The sequence below is a fragment of the Poecilia formosa genome, unplaced genomic scaffold (genome assembly GCF_000485575.1).
Source record: "Poecilia formosa unplaced genomic scaffold, Poecilia_formosa-5.1.2 Scaffold3, whole genome shotgun sequence".
Taxonomy (NCBI): Eukaryota; Metazoa; Chordata; class Actinopteri; order Cyprinodontiformes; family Poeciliidae; genus Poecilia; species Poecilia formosa.
In genome coordinates, this window is record NW_006799942.1 from 5,097,673 (window position 1) to 5,110,011 (window position 12,339).

Here is a 12,339-nt window from a genome sequence, read left to right on the forward strand (position 1 = left end):
CTCTCATTAAAAATTTGGCTTTATTAGCAGAATACACAACCTAGTAGCTGACTGCAATACAATTATAATTTAAATACCTATTTTAACAATTCGATTTCCTACGTATGTTTCCCACATAAATGTATTACTTTTGCTGCTCAATTGGGGAAAATATACAGGTCAAGCCACACGACTATTCTTGCATTTGCCAACCAGTAGGGGGTTCTGTGTTACATGTCCTATTTTCTCTACATACGTTTAACATTCTCACCGTGGTTGCCCGGAGACAGCGCTATCTCTCTCTTTCTCTCTCTCTCTCTCTCTCTCTCTCTCTCTCTCTCTCTCTCTCTCTCGAGAAAAGATTTGCTTCCGTTTTGAAAATGCAGGACTAAACATAATTAACGGCTCAGTTTTAAAGTGACCCGCCCGATTTAAGTCCAACCTTTGTCATGTGACTTGAGGCTGCTTGTGTGTGTATGAACAAACGCACTCAAGTCCAAGTCATTGACAGAAATGGCCACCGCGGAAGTGGGTGAGTTGATTCAGTAGCAGATTTTGTGAAGATTCTTTTCTTGCTTTAAAATGTGTTTCTTTATCCTACTATCAAGTGTTTTAGACTGTATATTACATCTTTTACAGCATATCTAGAACTGTCTCGTTGCACTTATGTCGTTCATTGATATGAACCTGGAAGCTAACAGCTAGCTTGCCCCAACTGCCTTAAGATGCTGTCTGAAACACCTGCAGGTTTATTGTACCTTTTTTTAATGTGTGTTTCACTAAAGCTTATAAAGTTACCATTAACTCCTATAAAATATTTTTAATATCCGTTGCGTATTGTGCATATTTTTCACATGACTGAAAGATTTTGAATAAATTCTAAACTGTTGTGTTGAATGTATTTACGTCCCCATCATTTAATATTAAATGAGGATAAAATATCACATTAACTAGCGTTAAAAACATTGTTAAAATCCAAAATAATTAGAGATTTAGGTCAGTCCAAAGTTTGGAGTTTCATAAAGTAATTTAGGGCACGTTGTAGGTTACTAATTTTCTATTACTTTGTCGTGTAGTCAAACTTTATTATCAGTTTTTATTATAGGTTTAACGGTTTTTTGTTTGTTTGTTTTTCTCATTTGGAAGACTTGTGGTTCTCCCAGGTCCTTTTTGCAGAATTATTTTATTTTTGTTTAGGTTTTAAGCCTTGACTTTTTTTAGTCCTCTTATCTGCTTTTTTTTAAGCACACACTGTAAAATGTGCAGTGATGCAGTCAGGCACTATTTAATTCATTTTCATTCAAGTCAAGTTATGAGCATGGGGACTTTACAGGACATACAGGCTAATTAATAAACAATAATATAACTTAACCAGTAACTCAGTGCAACCACTTGACAGAGTATGAATAAAGCTATATTTAAAATAAAATTATACTAACATATTCACTTTTAAAAGGTCTTTTACCAGCTCTTGTGTTTCTCTCAGAGCGTAGACGAGGTCAGCTTGCTGCTTTGTCCATAGCAGCAGTGGTCATCATTGTGGGAGTCCCTCTGTGGTGGAAAACCACTGAAACCTACCGGGCCTGGTTACCTGTCAGTCAGATCAGAGAACTGGCTAAGCTGCAGGTTTGTTTGTGGATTCATCAATATCTCTTGTATTGATCCGTCTATTTTCACATGTCTTACTTTGTTTGTTTCTCAGCTCCAGCTGAGTGCAGATGTGGAGGTTGTATTTGCCCGTGGAACAGTGACACCAGAGCAGCAGAAGAAGGTGCCTCTGACACAAACCCAGGAGGAGGATCATGCTATAGATGGTGACTTTTTTTTTAAACATAGTTGTTTGTAATCTTTAATTTCATTCCTGGAATCCTACATACTTTTCTTGTTCTTCTTATCATTAATGCTATTCCCCCCCCCCCAGAGGATACAGCTTTGAAATATAGGTACGAGACAAAATATCGCACAGCCACCATCATGGAGGAGGACGCCCTGAACAAACCTACTGCGGCGGGTGAGTTTCCTGTAGAATCTAGCTATTTATCTCATCTATACATTTTAGTTTCTCCCTCAAAACACAGGTGGTCACATACTGCTTGTGTTTTTTTGTCTTTTGTAGAGGCAGATCTTTCTCTGCATGTGCTGAGTGAGAGTCCATGTGGGTCTTTGGTCATATATGTGATCCCCGAGTCATCCTCACTACTGCCTGAGGTTAAAACTGCTCACTCTTTAACATTTATTCCTTGTTTATTCAAATACTATAATGTTGGATTGCTATGTACACTTGAAATAACTATTATGTTTCTATTCTAAATTTTAATTAAATTCCGGACTAATTGAATTGAATTAAATGCCTTTGACACTGCAGATCATGGGTTGTTGATGAAAAAGCTTAACAGATATGATATTAGGGACAGCACATTACTGGATGTAATGGTACCCTAATAAAGGATACGAATATGTAATTCATACAGTGGTTTACCAAAGTTTATTTGTGGTGTACCACAAGACTGTGCTTGGTCTTAGACCTTTGGATTAATAAAAATAATATATAGTATAGTAATCTATCAAATAGTCTGTAAAACTATAATAAAAGGTTATTTTGAAATAAAGAAATGACAAAGTTAAAAAAAAAATTTTATGAATGTTTAAAAAAAGGAAAGGTTAAGACATGAAAACACTTTTATTTACAATGTACATTCTAACAAAATGGAACATAACCAGGTGGTAAACAAATATAAAATAAATTTTATATTCAAGTTAGTTATTGTAAATCTAAAAGATGGGGAACAATAATTTCTGTATTTGCCATTTAACCTAATATACTGTATGGTTGATTACATTTCTTCTGCAATTGTTAATGCTGACTGAATTGATTGCATCATATAATTATTCTCTCAGGATGTTAAAGTGTACATTGGTCAGCGACGGACTGTGCTGCTCCGTGTTGCTCCCCAGATGAGAACAGCTAAGACGCTTGAGCAGCTGCTGCATCACCTGCAGCCACACATCAAACAGGTACTGAGAGTGATGTCATTCAGCCATGCTGACATCACTGCTGCCCTCAGCGACAGAGTCCGTTTCCACCCAGGCAACAAAGAGAGCATTGCAGACAGTATGAGAGCCTTCAAATCCAGTCCAGGTTGGTTATTTTTGTCAGAAGTTGCCTCAGTGTAATTTATTCTATGGGCTGTGTGTTAACGCTTCCCTTCTGTTCTCTGTTTATTCTTTTAGGCTATGAGATAACATTCAGCTTGTTAAACCCCGACCCGAAGTCTCACCGGCTGCACTGGGACATCGAGGGTGCTGCGCAGACCTACATACAGCCTTTACTTACCAAAATGTCCCCGGTGGCTAATTTTAGCATTGACTCTCAGGTACTTGTGTTGGCAGTGTACTGTGTCCTTTCTCACATTGTAAGCGAAAACCCTAACCCACTTTATTGTGGCACATCAGCAGGGAATAGCGCATAACTGTGAACTGGAAAAATGGATGCATGGTCTTGAACATTTTTACAAATCTGAAATGTTTGATGTGCTTCTGTAGCAGCCCACATTAATCCGATGCCCCTAAAAACATCCAGTGCAAACAAACACCTTAATGGAACTAAAATTGACATGTTCAAATATATCAACACTTTCTCTTGGTACCCCTTGTCTCATCAAAGTGCAAGACAAAACTTATGCAAATGCTCAGTTTTTGTACCCTCAATTTTACAGACCTTGCATTATGCCATGCTGGGTGTCAACCCACGCTTTGATAACACCCGCAGCGCCTACATGCTCAACGCCGACAGCCTCGCACATGTTATCAACCCAGTGGAGGCCAGACTTGGTAAAAAAAAAATTAAAAATTACAAAAGATAAAACACAAAATGAATATAATGTGATTTGTCTTATTAACATGTATATGTGTATACATTTTTTATTTTTCAGGCTCTAATGCAGCATCTTCCAACCCAGTGTTGAATTTTCTTCTATATGTTCCTGATGCCTACCATTCACCTCTTTACATCCAAGATCAAAACAAGCAGAAAGTGCCCTCCAACGCGTTTCACTCTCCACGCTGGGGTGGGATTATGGTAAGATCACAGGGTTATACCTGACAATTTAAAACATGTGTAATGGCTATTAAGTATTACATATGGGCACTTTCAACTTTAAAATTTTGACAATACTTGGTCATCCTGTGATTATCAGAAAAGAATCAAAAAAGCTACATTGCTGTTTATCAGCATAGGGTTAGTTACATAATGTAACCGTGGCATATAGGCCATGTTGACGGAATAGTCAAGGTAAATTAATACTGTTTTGTGTTTTTTTTTGTGTGTGTGCATTATTTACTAGTTGTGTCGCAGTTTTGACATGGTTGCGGAGGGGGTCAGTATCGCTCCGCTGTTGCTAGGAGACGACGGTTGTGGAAAGGATGTTTTCTCTTTTTCTAATGTGTAGCAATACTGCTTTACTTTGTAACAGTTATTAGATTAAAATGTTGCGGGCTTAATCACAACATCTCGCTTGATTGTTTGCCACCGTTACATAACAATATAATAAAATAGCCTGTTTTGTAATATATATGTTTTATTTTAGAAAAATATTTTGTCAAAAACACCATGAAATCAATAAATGCCAGCAAATATTGTGCTAAAATCCATTTTACCCAACTTGTATTGGTTTTCATTTGTACACAGTTAGCATTGATGTTCCCTTCTTTTTGTAAGCACATCTTTCATAATCAAATTATTCTTTGAGACAAGTAGGAGGGTTTTCTAGCATGAACATTCTGTAACTGAATGTTACAGAATCTCATAATTCAACATCTCAATTCGACTGAAGTCCAGACTTTGGCAAAGCCACTCCAAATCTTTTATTTTTCCTTCTTCAGAGGTGAACTTGGTGTGCTTTGGGTTTTGCTACATAGCCCAAGTTTGCTTGATCTTAAGGTCACAACCTGATGGTTGGACTTTTCTCTTATAAAATTTCACTAAATTGTTCACATAAGGCCCCGTTCCTTGTGTTAATTCAAATGTTACCGTTCTGACCTATAAATGTGTTTTGAACTGTCTCGATGAAAATATTTCCTTGTTTTCAGGTGTATAATGTAGACAGTTACTATGGGCCAGAGGCAGAGTTCCCTGTTGACATAAACATCAACATGGCTAAAGTCATGGGCGTCTTCCTCGCGCAGCTTCGGTAAGTCTCAACCTACGTCATTTGAGTTTATTTTTTATGAACAAATTCTTCTGGCTTTTGCTTTTTTCTTACACTTAAATAAATGTGAAGATTAGATAAAAATGAGTAAATATAAAATTACGTTTTTAAATAGTGATTTCATTCTGTATGAGAAAAAAGCTTTCCAACCCCATCTGGCATTATATGGAAAAATAAATGTTCACAGCACAGCACTGTTTATACCAGGTAATTTTTCAGAGTTTTTTTCCTCTGTCAGACTTTTGCTGGGTGTGCAGTCATCACCCCCTCCGCCCGGCTTCCTGGTGGCACCCTGTGGTAGAACCGGACTTGCTGACTGGGAGCTGGACCGTCTCATGTGGAGTCGCTCAGTGGAAAACATAGCCACAGCGACCACAACAATCACCTCACTTGCACAGCTGCTAGACCAAATAGGCAACATTGTTATTAATGACAACATTGCTGAACAGGTAAAGTATACATAAAATCATTAATACTTAATAAGACTGATGATGATATTTCCTTCAAACAAAAGCTATGAATATTTGTCATCATAACGAGATGATGTGTGTAGAGTTTTGATGGAATAAGGCTGTAACATGAAAAAATGTGGAGAGTGTTGTGTCTACTGCATATAACTTCTGGATGATGAAATAAAATCTGTTGCACTCAATTTTATTTAGTTATCAGAGTAAAGGAGTACAAAGTGGTGAAAACCATGCATGATTTTCCTTCCATGTCATAATTTGATCATTATTAAATCCTAATTAAGATATGTTGAGATTTGAGGTTGTGACATAACAAAAGGGAAAATGTTGTGGGGATTTAAATACTTTAGCATTGCAAGTCATCTTTCTTTTAATTGCATATTTCCTAATCCATTATTCCTGTCGCTGTCTGCCAGGTGTCCAGCGCTGTGACGTCTCTGCAGCTGGCTGTTGCAGAGCTGGAGGCTGGAAACCTCAAATTTGCCCTGCAGTTCAGTAAAGAAGCCATCCTGGCTTCAGAGAAAGCCTTCTTTGACCCCTCTCTGCTCCATCTCCTCTACTTTCCTGATGACCAGAAGTTTGCTATCTACATACCTCTCTTCCTGCCGATGTGTGTGCCTATTCTTCTGTCTCTGATCAAAATAGCTTCTGAGGCTAGACAGAAACGTAGGGAAAAGCAAGCTAAGAAGGACTGACACGTAAAGGTGTTATGGATAAACTGTTTTGTTGTTGGCTTTGACATTTGGATGCAATGGGGGCATAAAGAAAGGCTTTTATACAGTGTTGTTTGGGGATATTGTTCTGTTTGAAATTAGGATGGGTGTGTGTTGAAAGTTTTTATTAAATGACTACTGGAACTGTAGCTGTACGGTTGAAAGCTTGAATTAGTGTAAATGTGTAAAAACTTATATATATGAACTCCACTTTCTTTTGTAAATTAAGAATTAAATACTAAAGCTCTAATTCACATTTTAGACATTTTTTATCTGCACTTTTGCACACAACTTTTTCAATTAAACTTTTTTATCAAACATTTTATGTTTTCAGTAGCTCTAAGCAAAAAACAAAAAAACATGAAAAATATGACAAGTTATGAAAACACTAAAGTTGCAGTGACCTAAATAATAAAATACAAATATTTTGTTTGCCCAAATCAAAAAAACTTCTTGTACTCAGGTCTCAGTAATTATTTAATAGTGCCTTCAGCTCACCTTAGTTGTAGGGTGTGATCTTGCTCATCCCTGGCAAACTTTATGCATTGCAATACTGCCAAGGCTGTAGTTGTCCTTTTTACCAGTACACTTTTATATTATCTTGTGCAACATTAAAATTTTCAGAGAAACAATTTTGATTTTATTTAGAAGTAAGCCACACAACCATAAAAATTAACAGAAATAAAGGTTAAAATCCATTTGTTTGTGTATAAGCATATTTAGCTTAACTTGAATCACTTAAAGTTTGTGATGCTATCAACTATTAGCACTACAGTAAATTTAGTCAGCTGTATTTTAAGACAACATAATTTGTAACTAATGGATCTTACATAAAATCTTTGTTTTTAGCATAACTATATGTTAAAGAAAACAAAGTTGCATCTAGTTTCTGCAAATGACTGAATTAAAAACAAAGAAGCTCTGCTTCAAAAAGTATTTAGTATTTTTGATAAAGACAAAGCTCAAAAAACCCATTGTACTACAGTAGTAATACGGAAGTATAGTAGGCGAGCCGTTGCTTCTTAACCAATGCTAAAGGTGATTACGTGAACTAGCGTCACTACCTGGCGCTAAGTTCGCCATTAAAGTTAGAGCGGATTTAGCAGCCGACAACAGAACAGTGTCGCAGCATTTCCCTGTTCGTTTTCACCCGAAGTTTCCCGCCTCTGTTATGAGATAGCTCTGCCGTAGCCTTTTGTTCACTAGCTCTTAGTCCATTTGCGGTACGGTTAGCTTATTTTGCGCTAACATGTCCGGAGGATTCGCTCGAGGACCCTCGGGAAGCAACGATTGTCGGATATATGTGGGAAATCTTCCCCCAGACATCCGCTCCAAAGACGTCGAAGACTTATTTTATAAATACGGATCTGTGCGTGATATTGACCTGAAGAACCGCAGAGGAGGACCGCCGTTTGCTTTCGTTCAGTTCGAGGATCCGAGGTAAGCATTACATCCTGGTTAGCGTTATCGCCACTGTTAGCCAGATGCTACACCCAAAGTTGTTTTAATCTTCCCTGATACAAATGTTCATTTACCGCCAGCTGCTAGTTTTGGCCATAAGTCTAAGCTATGTTTTGACCCACTTTTACATTCGTCTCATAGTTATATTTTCATTCTGTTGTGAGCGAGGTGTTCGGTTGCCTACATGTGGTAGGAGTGAGGCCTACTTCACAAAACATGCTCTAAAGGGCACCTAAATACAAGTTGTCATGGTTACAAATAAACCTTCCTTGTGCTTCACTTCTTTTTGGTATGTGCTAATAATCTGAGTTTTTTTTTCAGTATTTATCTTATGTGACCCTTAAATAGTTGCTTTTTCGATATATCTGCAAAGTGGCCCTAGCTTTTAAAAGGCGAGACCTTCTACACACCAATCACGTGGAAAAAAATATACAACAGGCTGTGTGTGTGTGTTTTTCTTCTTCTTCCCTTTACATTTTCGGGAGATTAACATTTTTCATACGAGGTTTAGACATGCTCTCCTTCCTAAGCAGAAAAAAAATGATTTTTTTTATGTTCTGTTAAAAGTGACTTTTTTGTGTGAGAAATAAATTATGACCTCACCTCATCTATAAAATGAACAACCAGGATGGAGATTAAATTTTCTTTAATCTCTAATTAAAGAACATTTCCAACAATATCAACCATTCCACTGAACAGAAAGACAGAGGTCATTAAACTTCCAACATGAACAAGTTTGGATATCTCAGCAACGCCCCTTAATAGCAGGCAGCAGTATGCTAAAATAAGTCTCCAAAATTTATATAATGTCATGACAGGACTTACAGGAGACTCTTGCTGCTGTTAATATAAAAGTTCATATGTGCACAAGCAGAAAAAGCCTCCACATGCATAACTTTACTTGGATTTGTTCAAAGAATAACCTTTTATTTTCTTAAAAAATACTACTTTATTGTGTTGCATATGTCAAATCTCTTCATTGTTGTCTACAGATCAGTGGCGACAGCTACCTCTGCTTTAAATGGCTGTAAACTTTTACTTTTTAAAATTTAATGAGTACGTAAACTTACTGGGAGAATACTTTAACAGTGGCGCTTTCACAGTAATTCAGATCTGTTGATGTCAAGATCCTCCAGTTGTTGTACTTTTTTGTAGTTACTGATTGTAAAATAAAAAATTTGCAGGGACGCTGAGGATGCGGTGTACGGGCGAGATGGTTATGATTACGATGGCTATCGACTGCGTGTGGAGTTCCCAAGAAGTGGAAGGGGTGGCGGCGGCGGAGGAGGTGGTGGAGGCGGAGGCATGGGGCCATCGAGGAACCGGTACGGTCCTCCATCCCGACGCTCCGAAAACAGAGTGGTTGTGTCAGGTGAGTAATGCCTTCCTCTTTTCTGTGCCTTTGTCTTAAGAAAAGCATATTTTGTACATCACCTTTTTTTTTCTGTTTTCTCTCAGGTCTTCCCCAAAGCGGGAGCTGGCAGGACCTGAAGGATCACATGCGGGAGGCAGGTGATGTATGTTACGCTGATGTCTTCCGCGATGGCACAGGTGTGGTGGAGTTTGTGCGCAAAGAAGACATGACCTACGCTGTGCGTAAATTGGATAACACCAAGTTTCGTTCTCATGAGGTACGTAATGAGTCAGAGCAGAAAGCTTTGTTACTGAGGACGTGCTCTTGCGCTGCAGTTTGAAGTTTGCTCATTTAGATGAAGAAGCGGGATTGAGGGGGATGGATGCCCAACTGTAAGTAAAGCCAAATCTCAAAGTGTCCCTGGGAAAAACAGAACATGAATTTTATTTTCATATATGTTCATGATTAAGTGCAGGTTGAGATGCTTGATCGATCAACTTTTTTTTTTTTTACGTTAAGAGAATTATTAGCCTTTTTTAGGTTGCTGAAACCAATGTGAACTCTTCCTGGTGACTGCTTGAACCTGATTGTTCTCTTCATAGATGCTAACACACGCGTTTGTGTTTAGGGAGAGACGGCCTACATACGTGTGAAGATGGATGGCAATCGCAGCCCCAGCTACGGCCCCTCTCGCTCTCGTAGCCGCAGTCGAAGCCGCAGCAAGAGCCGGTCCCGCAGCTACTCCCCGCGCCGCAGCAGGGGATCCCCCCAGTACTCGCCCCGGCGTTCCCGTTCACGCTCCCGTTCCCGTACTTAGATCTGCCTAAACTGAAGCAGCGGTGTACCTCAGAGCCAGAGAGGAGGCGGTCACATTTAAAATCCAGTGGTTACTCCCAGGATCATCTCTCACTTGTGTACAATGTTGTTTTGTGTGTTTCACCCACCCCTCCTTCTCCATTTTGTTTTTCCCTACTTTTTTTTTGCAGATTTGATTTTCTCTCCCGCTTGGCTTCCTCTGTCTTTTTCCCCTTCTGTTTCTGCTATCCATCTTTTTCTCGTCCCAGCATATTTTTTTTCTCTTCTCGTTGAATGCTTTTGTTTTTTCTTTTTGCCATCGTCTTTGACTTCTCCATAGCATATACAACTGTCCTTTGACCTTCTTGTGTGTTTCTCTGTAGAATTCAGAGGAACAGGATAGGATGGGAAGAGAGGAAACTGTTCATTTTAGGATAAACAGGAGGAGGAGGAGTCAAATATGGCACCAATGGTATGATGGCTGTGCCTTGTCGACTGTGAAATCTACACTTAAGGCTTTTGTGAATTTCTTTTCCTTAAAATACTCAGTTTACACTTGAGTACTGCTGTTGAATGTTACAGTAAAGTGTGCTGTAAACTGTTTTTGGGGACCCTAAAATGTATTTGTTTTTCTTTGTTTTGTTTTTTTTGTTTGGTTTGCTTCTCATCTTTTTGTAGTCAAAGTATTGTTTTGGATTTGATTGGTAGTTGAATTATTAATATTTTTAAAATGTTTTCCAAAGGTGTGATTCTAACTCACCTCCTTCTCTTTGGTTCTGCTGGTTATTCTAAAGGTTTGGACTGGGCTCATTGGCTCACCTTTCCGGATCCGGATCAGGATTCAGGATCAGTTTAGGATTAGGCTTCAGGATGGATACATGGAGCACGACCCCGGCCCTGTCCACCTTACCCCGGCTAACCGGAAACCTCTCAGTAAACGAGATAAATCAAACTGATTTGGCTTTCGGAATTATCAAAATTATTCCTTCTTTTTTGGTCTGGGACACCAGAGACGCAGTTACTGGCGGCAGAGTGGGGAAACCATTTCTCTTTTTTTATTTTTTTATTTTTTAATTATAAAAAGAAGAGCAAAGCTTGGATAGGATCCAGTAGGAGGGCATGGAGGTGCAGGATGGATCCCACGCGTAAGGAGAGTGGTAAATTGTGGGGAACATTTGTCAGGGGGCGAGGGAGGTGTGGTTGGTAAAATGAAAGGATGCTCAAAATGGTATGACTTTTCTTAGTTCAGTCATTTCCAAAGATGGATGATTTGTGATTTTCAGTATTTCACTGCTTATTTCTCTTTTAATAAAACATTCAGTAACAATAAGTGAGTCCTGTTTTTGTTTTTTTTTATCTGTCCATATAAGTTTGGTACAATGTTACACATCACTTGCACAAAGTATTTCTGAGTAAGCTGAGGTGATGGGAGCAAGTTTTCCCTTCATTTAGATCGTTTCTTCCTATTTTTGTAAAAGTAGAATTATTCTAGTCCTATATTCCCAGATTTTTCAAAGCATTTTATTAAATAAATTTATTTAATATGAAGTCAGAGAATCTTAATGTATTCCATTAGCATTCAATCATATTCAATTCAATCCCAAAGTATTATTCTTTGTGGACAAAGCAGAGTATTCACTGAGCACAATTAAATTGTGTTTCTTGGGATTTGTTAAGTTTGAACAAGTTTTCAGTCGGCTTTCATAGTCAGATTGCAGAAAGTAAAACAAGTTTTTGCTTTTGTATGAGAATATATGTGCTCTATTGGATAACTAAATGGGGGGAGGGAAACGATTTCTTTCAGCTCTTAAAAAATAAAAGTAAACAGTTGTGTAATTTAGAAAAAGGGGAGGTGTATCAGTTGCACATATGACTATTTTCTTATATAATTATCACAAGCCTTCCATTCAAGTTCTCAGTCTCTCAAATCAGCTTATGATCAGTATTTTTGTGCAGTAACAACCGCTGGTCTCCTTAAGCTGGTAAACCTAAGGCCAGAGTAACACAGTAAGCCTTTTTTTCTCAGAAAAAGCCATGTTTTGTCAGTATAAGTACATGATTTAACCGTCACAAAATAAAAGTGCATGTGTGTTTTCCTTCATGATAAATATCCTGCTTTAGATGGGAACACACATTAGTGTTTAGTTCATTATGTGATGGAGCAAAAACCAAAGTTTTCTTGAAAGATTCAGACTTTTCTCTTTTCCACTGCTCAGAGAACGTTGGTTATGGAGTTGATGTAGAGTCCATCTATAACCAGAAAAGATCCAACTTATCTTGGGTTCTGTTAGGTTCCCCTTTGATTCATTTCAAATCTTAGCGAATTTGTGACTCCCTCTCTGAAAGACCTTACAATTTTACAA

The 12,339-nt window shown here is 38.1% G+C and overlaps 2 protein-coding genes across 5 annotated transcripts; both read left to right on the forward strand.

Annotated features, from left to right (window-relative positions):
• Positions 1–324: 324 nt before the first annotated feature.
• On the forward strand, positions 325–6,620 carry pigs (phosphatidylinositol glycan anchor biosynthesis, class S). Of its 2 annotated transcripts, none has more exons than XM_007556297.2 (12): positions 325–511; positions 1,466–1,605; positions 1,682–1,793; positions 1,901–1,990; positions 2,096–2,187; positions 2,878–3,118; positions 3,211–3,353; positions 3,696–3,810; positions 3,912–4,057; positions 5,068–5,168; positions 5,425–5,635; positions 6,070–6,620. In XM_007556297.2, the coding sequence occupies exons 1-12, from the start codon at positions 493–495 to the stop codon at positions 6,346–6,348; spliced, it is 1,689 nt and encodes a 562-aa protein (XP_007556359.1). In that variant the 5' UTR covers positions 325–492; the 3' UTR covers positions 6,349–6,620. The 2 variants fall into 2 exon arrangements, with proteins under 2 accessions (XP_007556359.1, XP_016529237.1); XM_016673751.1 differs by lacking the exon at positions 325–511 and adding an exon at positions 690–726.
• A 768-nt stretch (positions 6,621–7,388) lies between these two features.
• Positions 7,389–11,306, forward strand: srsf1b (serine and arginine rich splicing factor 1b). Of its 3 annotated transcripts, none has more exons than XR_476548.2 (5): positions 7,389–7,806; positions 9,012–9,199; positions 9,286–9,458; positions 9,810–10,448; positions 10,771–11,306. XR_476548.2 is itself a non-coding variant. In XM_007556306.2 (4 exons), exons 1-4 carry the CDS (start codon positions 7,616–7,618, stop codon positions 9,996–9,998), a joined length of 741 nt encoding a protein of 246 aa, XP_007556368.1. In that variant the 5' UTR covers positions 7,389–7,615; the 3' UTR covers positions 9,999–11,306. The 3 variants fall into 3 exon arrangements, 1 of the variants encoding a protein (XP_007556368.1); XR_001662709.1 differs by having other exon boundaries at positions 9,810–10,095; positions 10,360–11,306; XM_007556306.2 differs by having other exon boundaries at positions 9,810–11,306.
• The last annotated feature ends 1,033 nt before the right edge of the window (positions 11,307–12,339 follow it).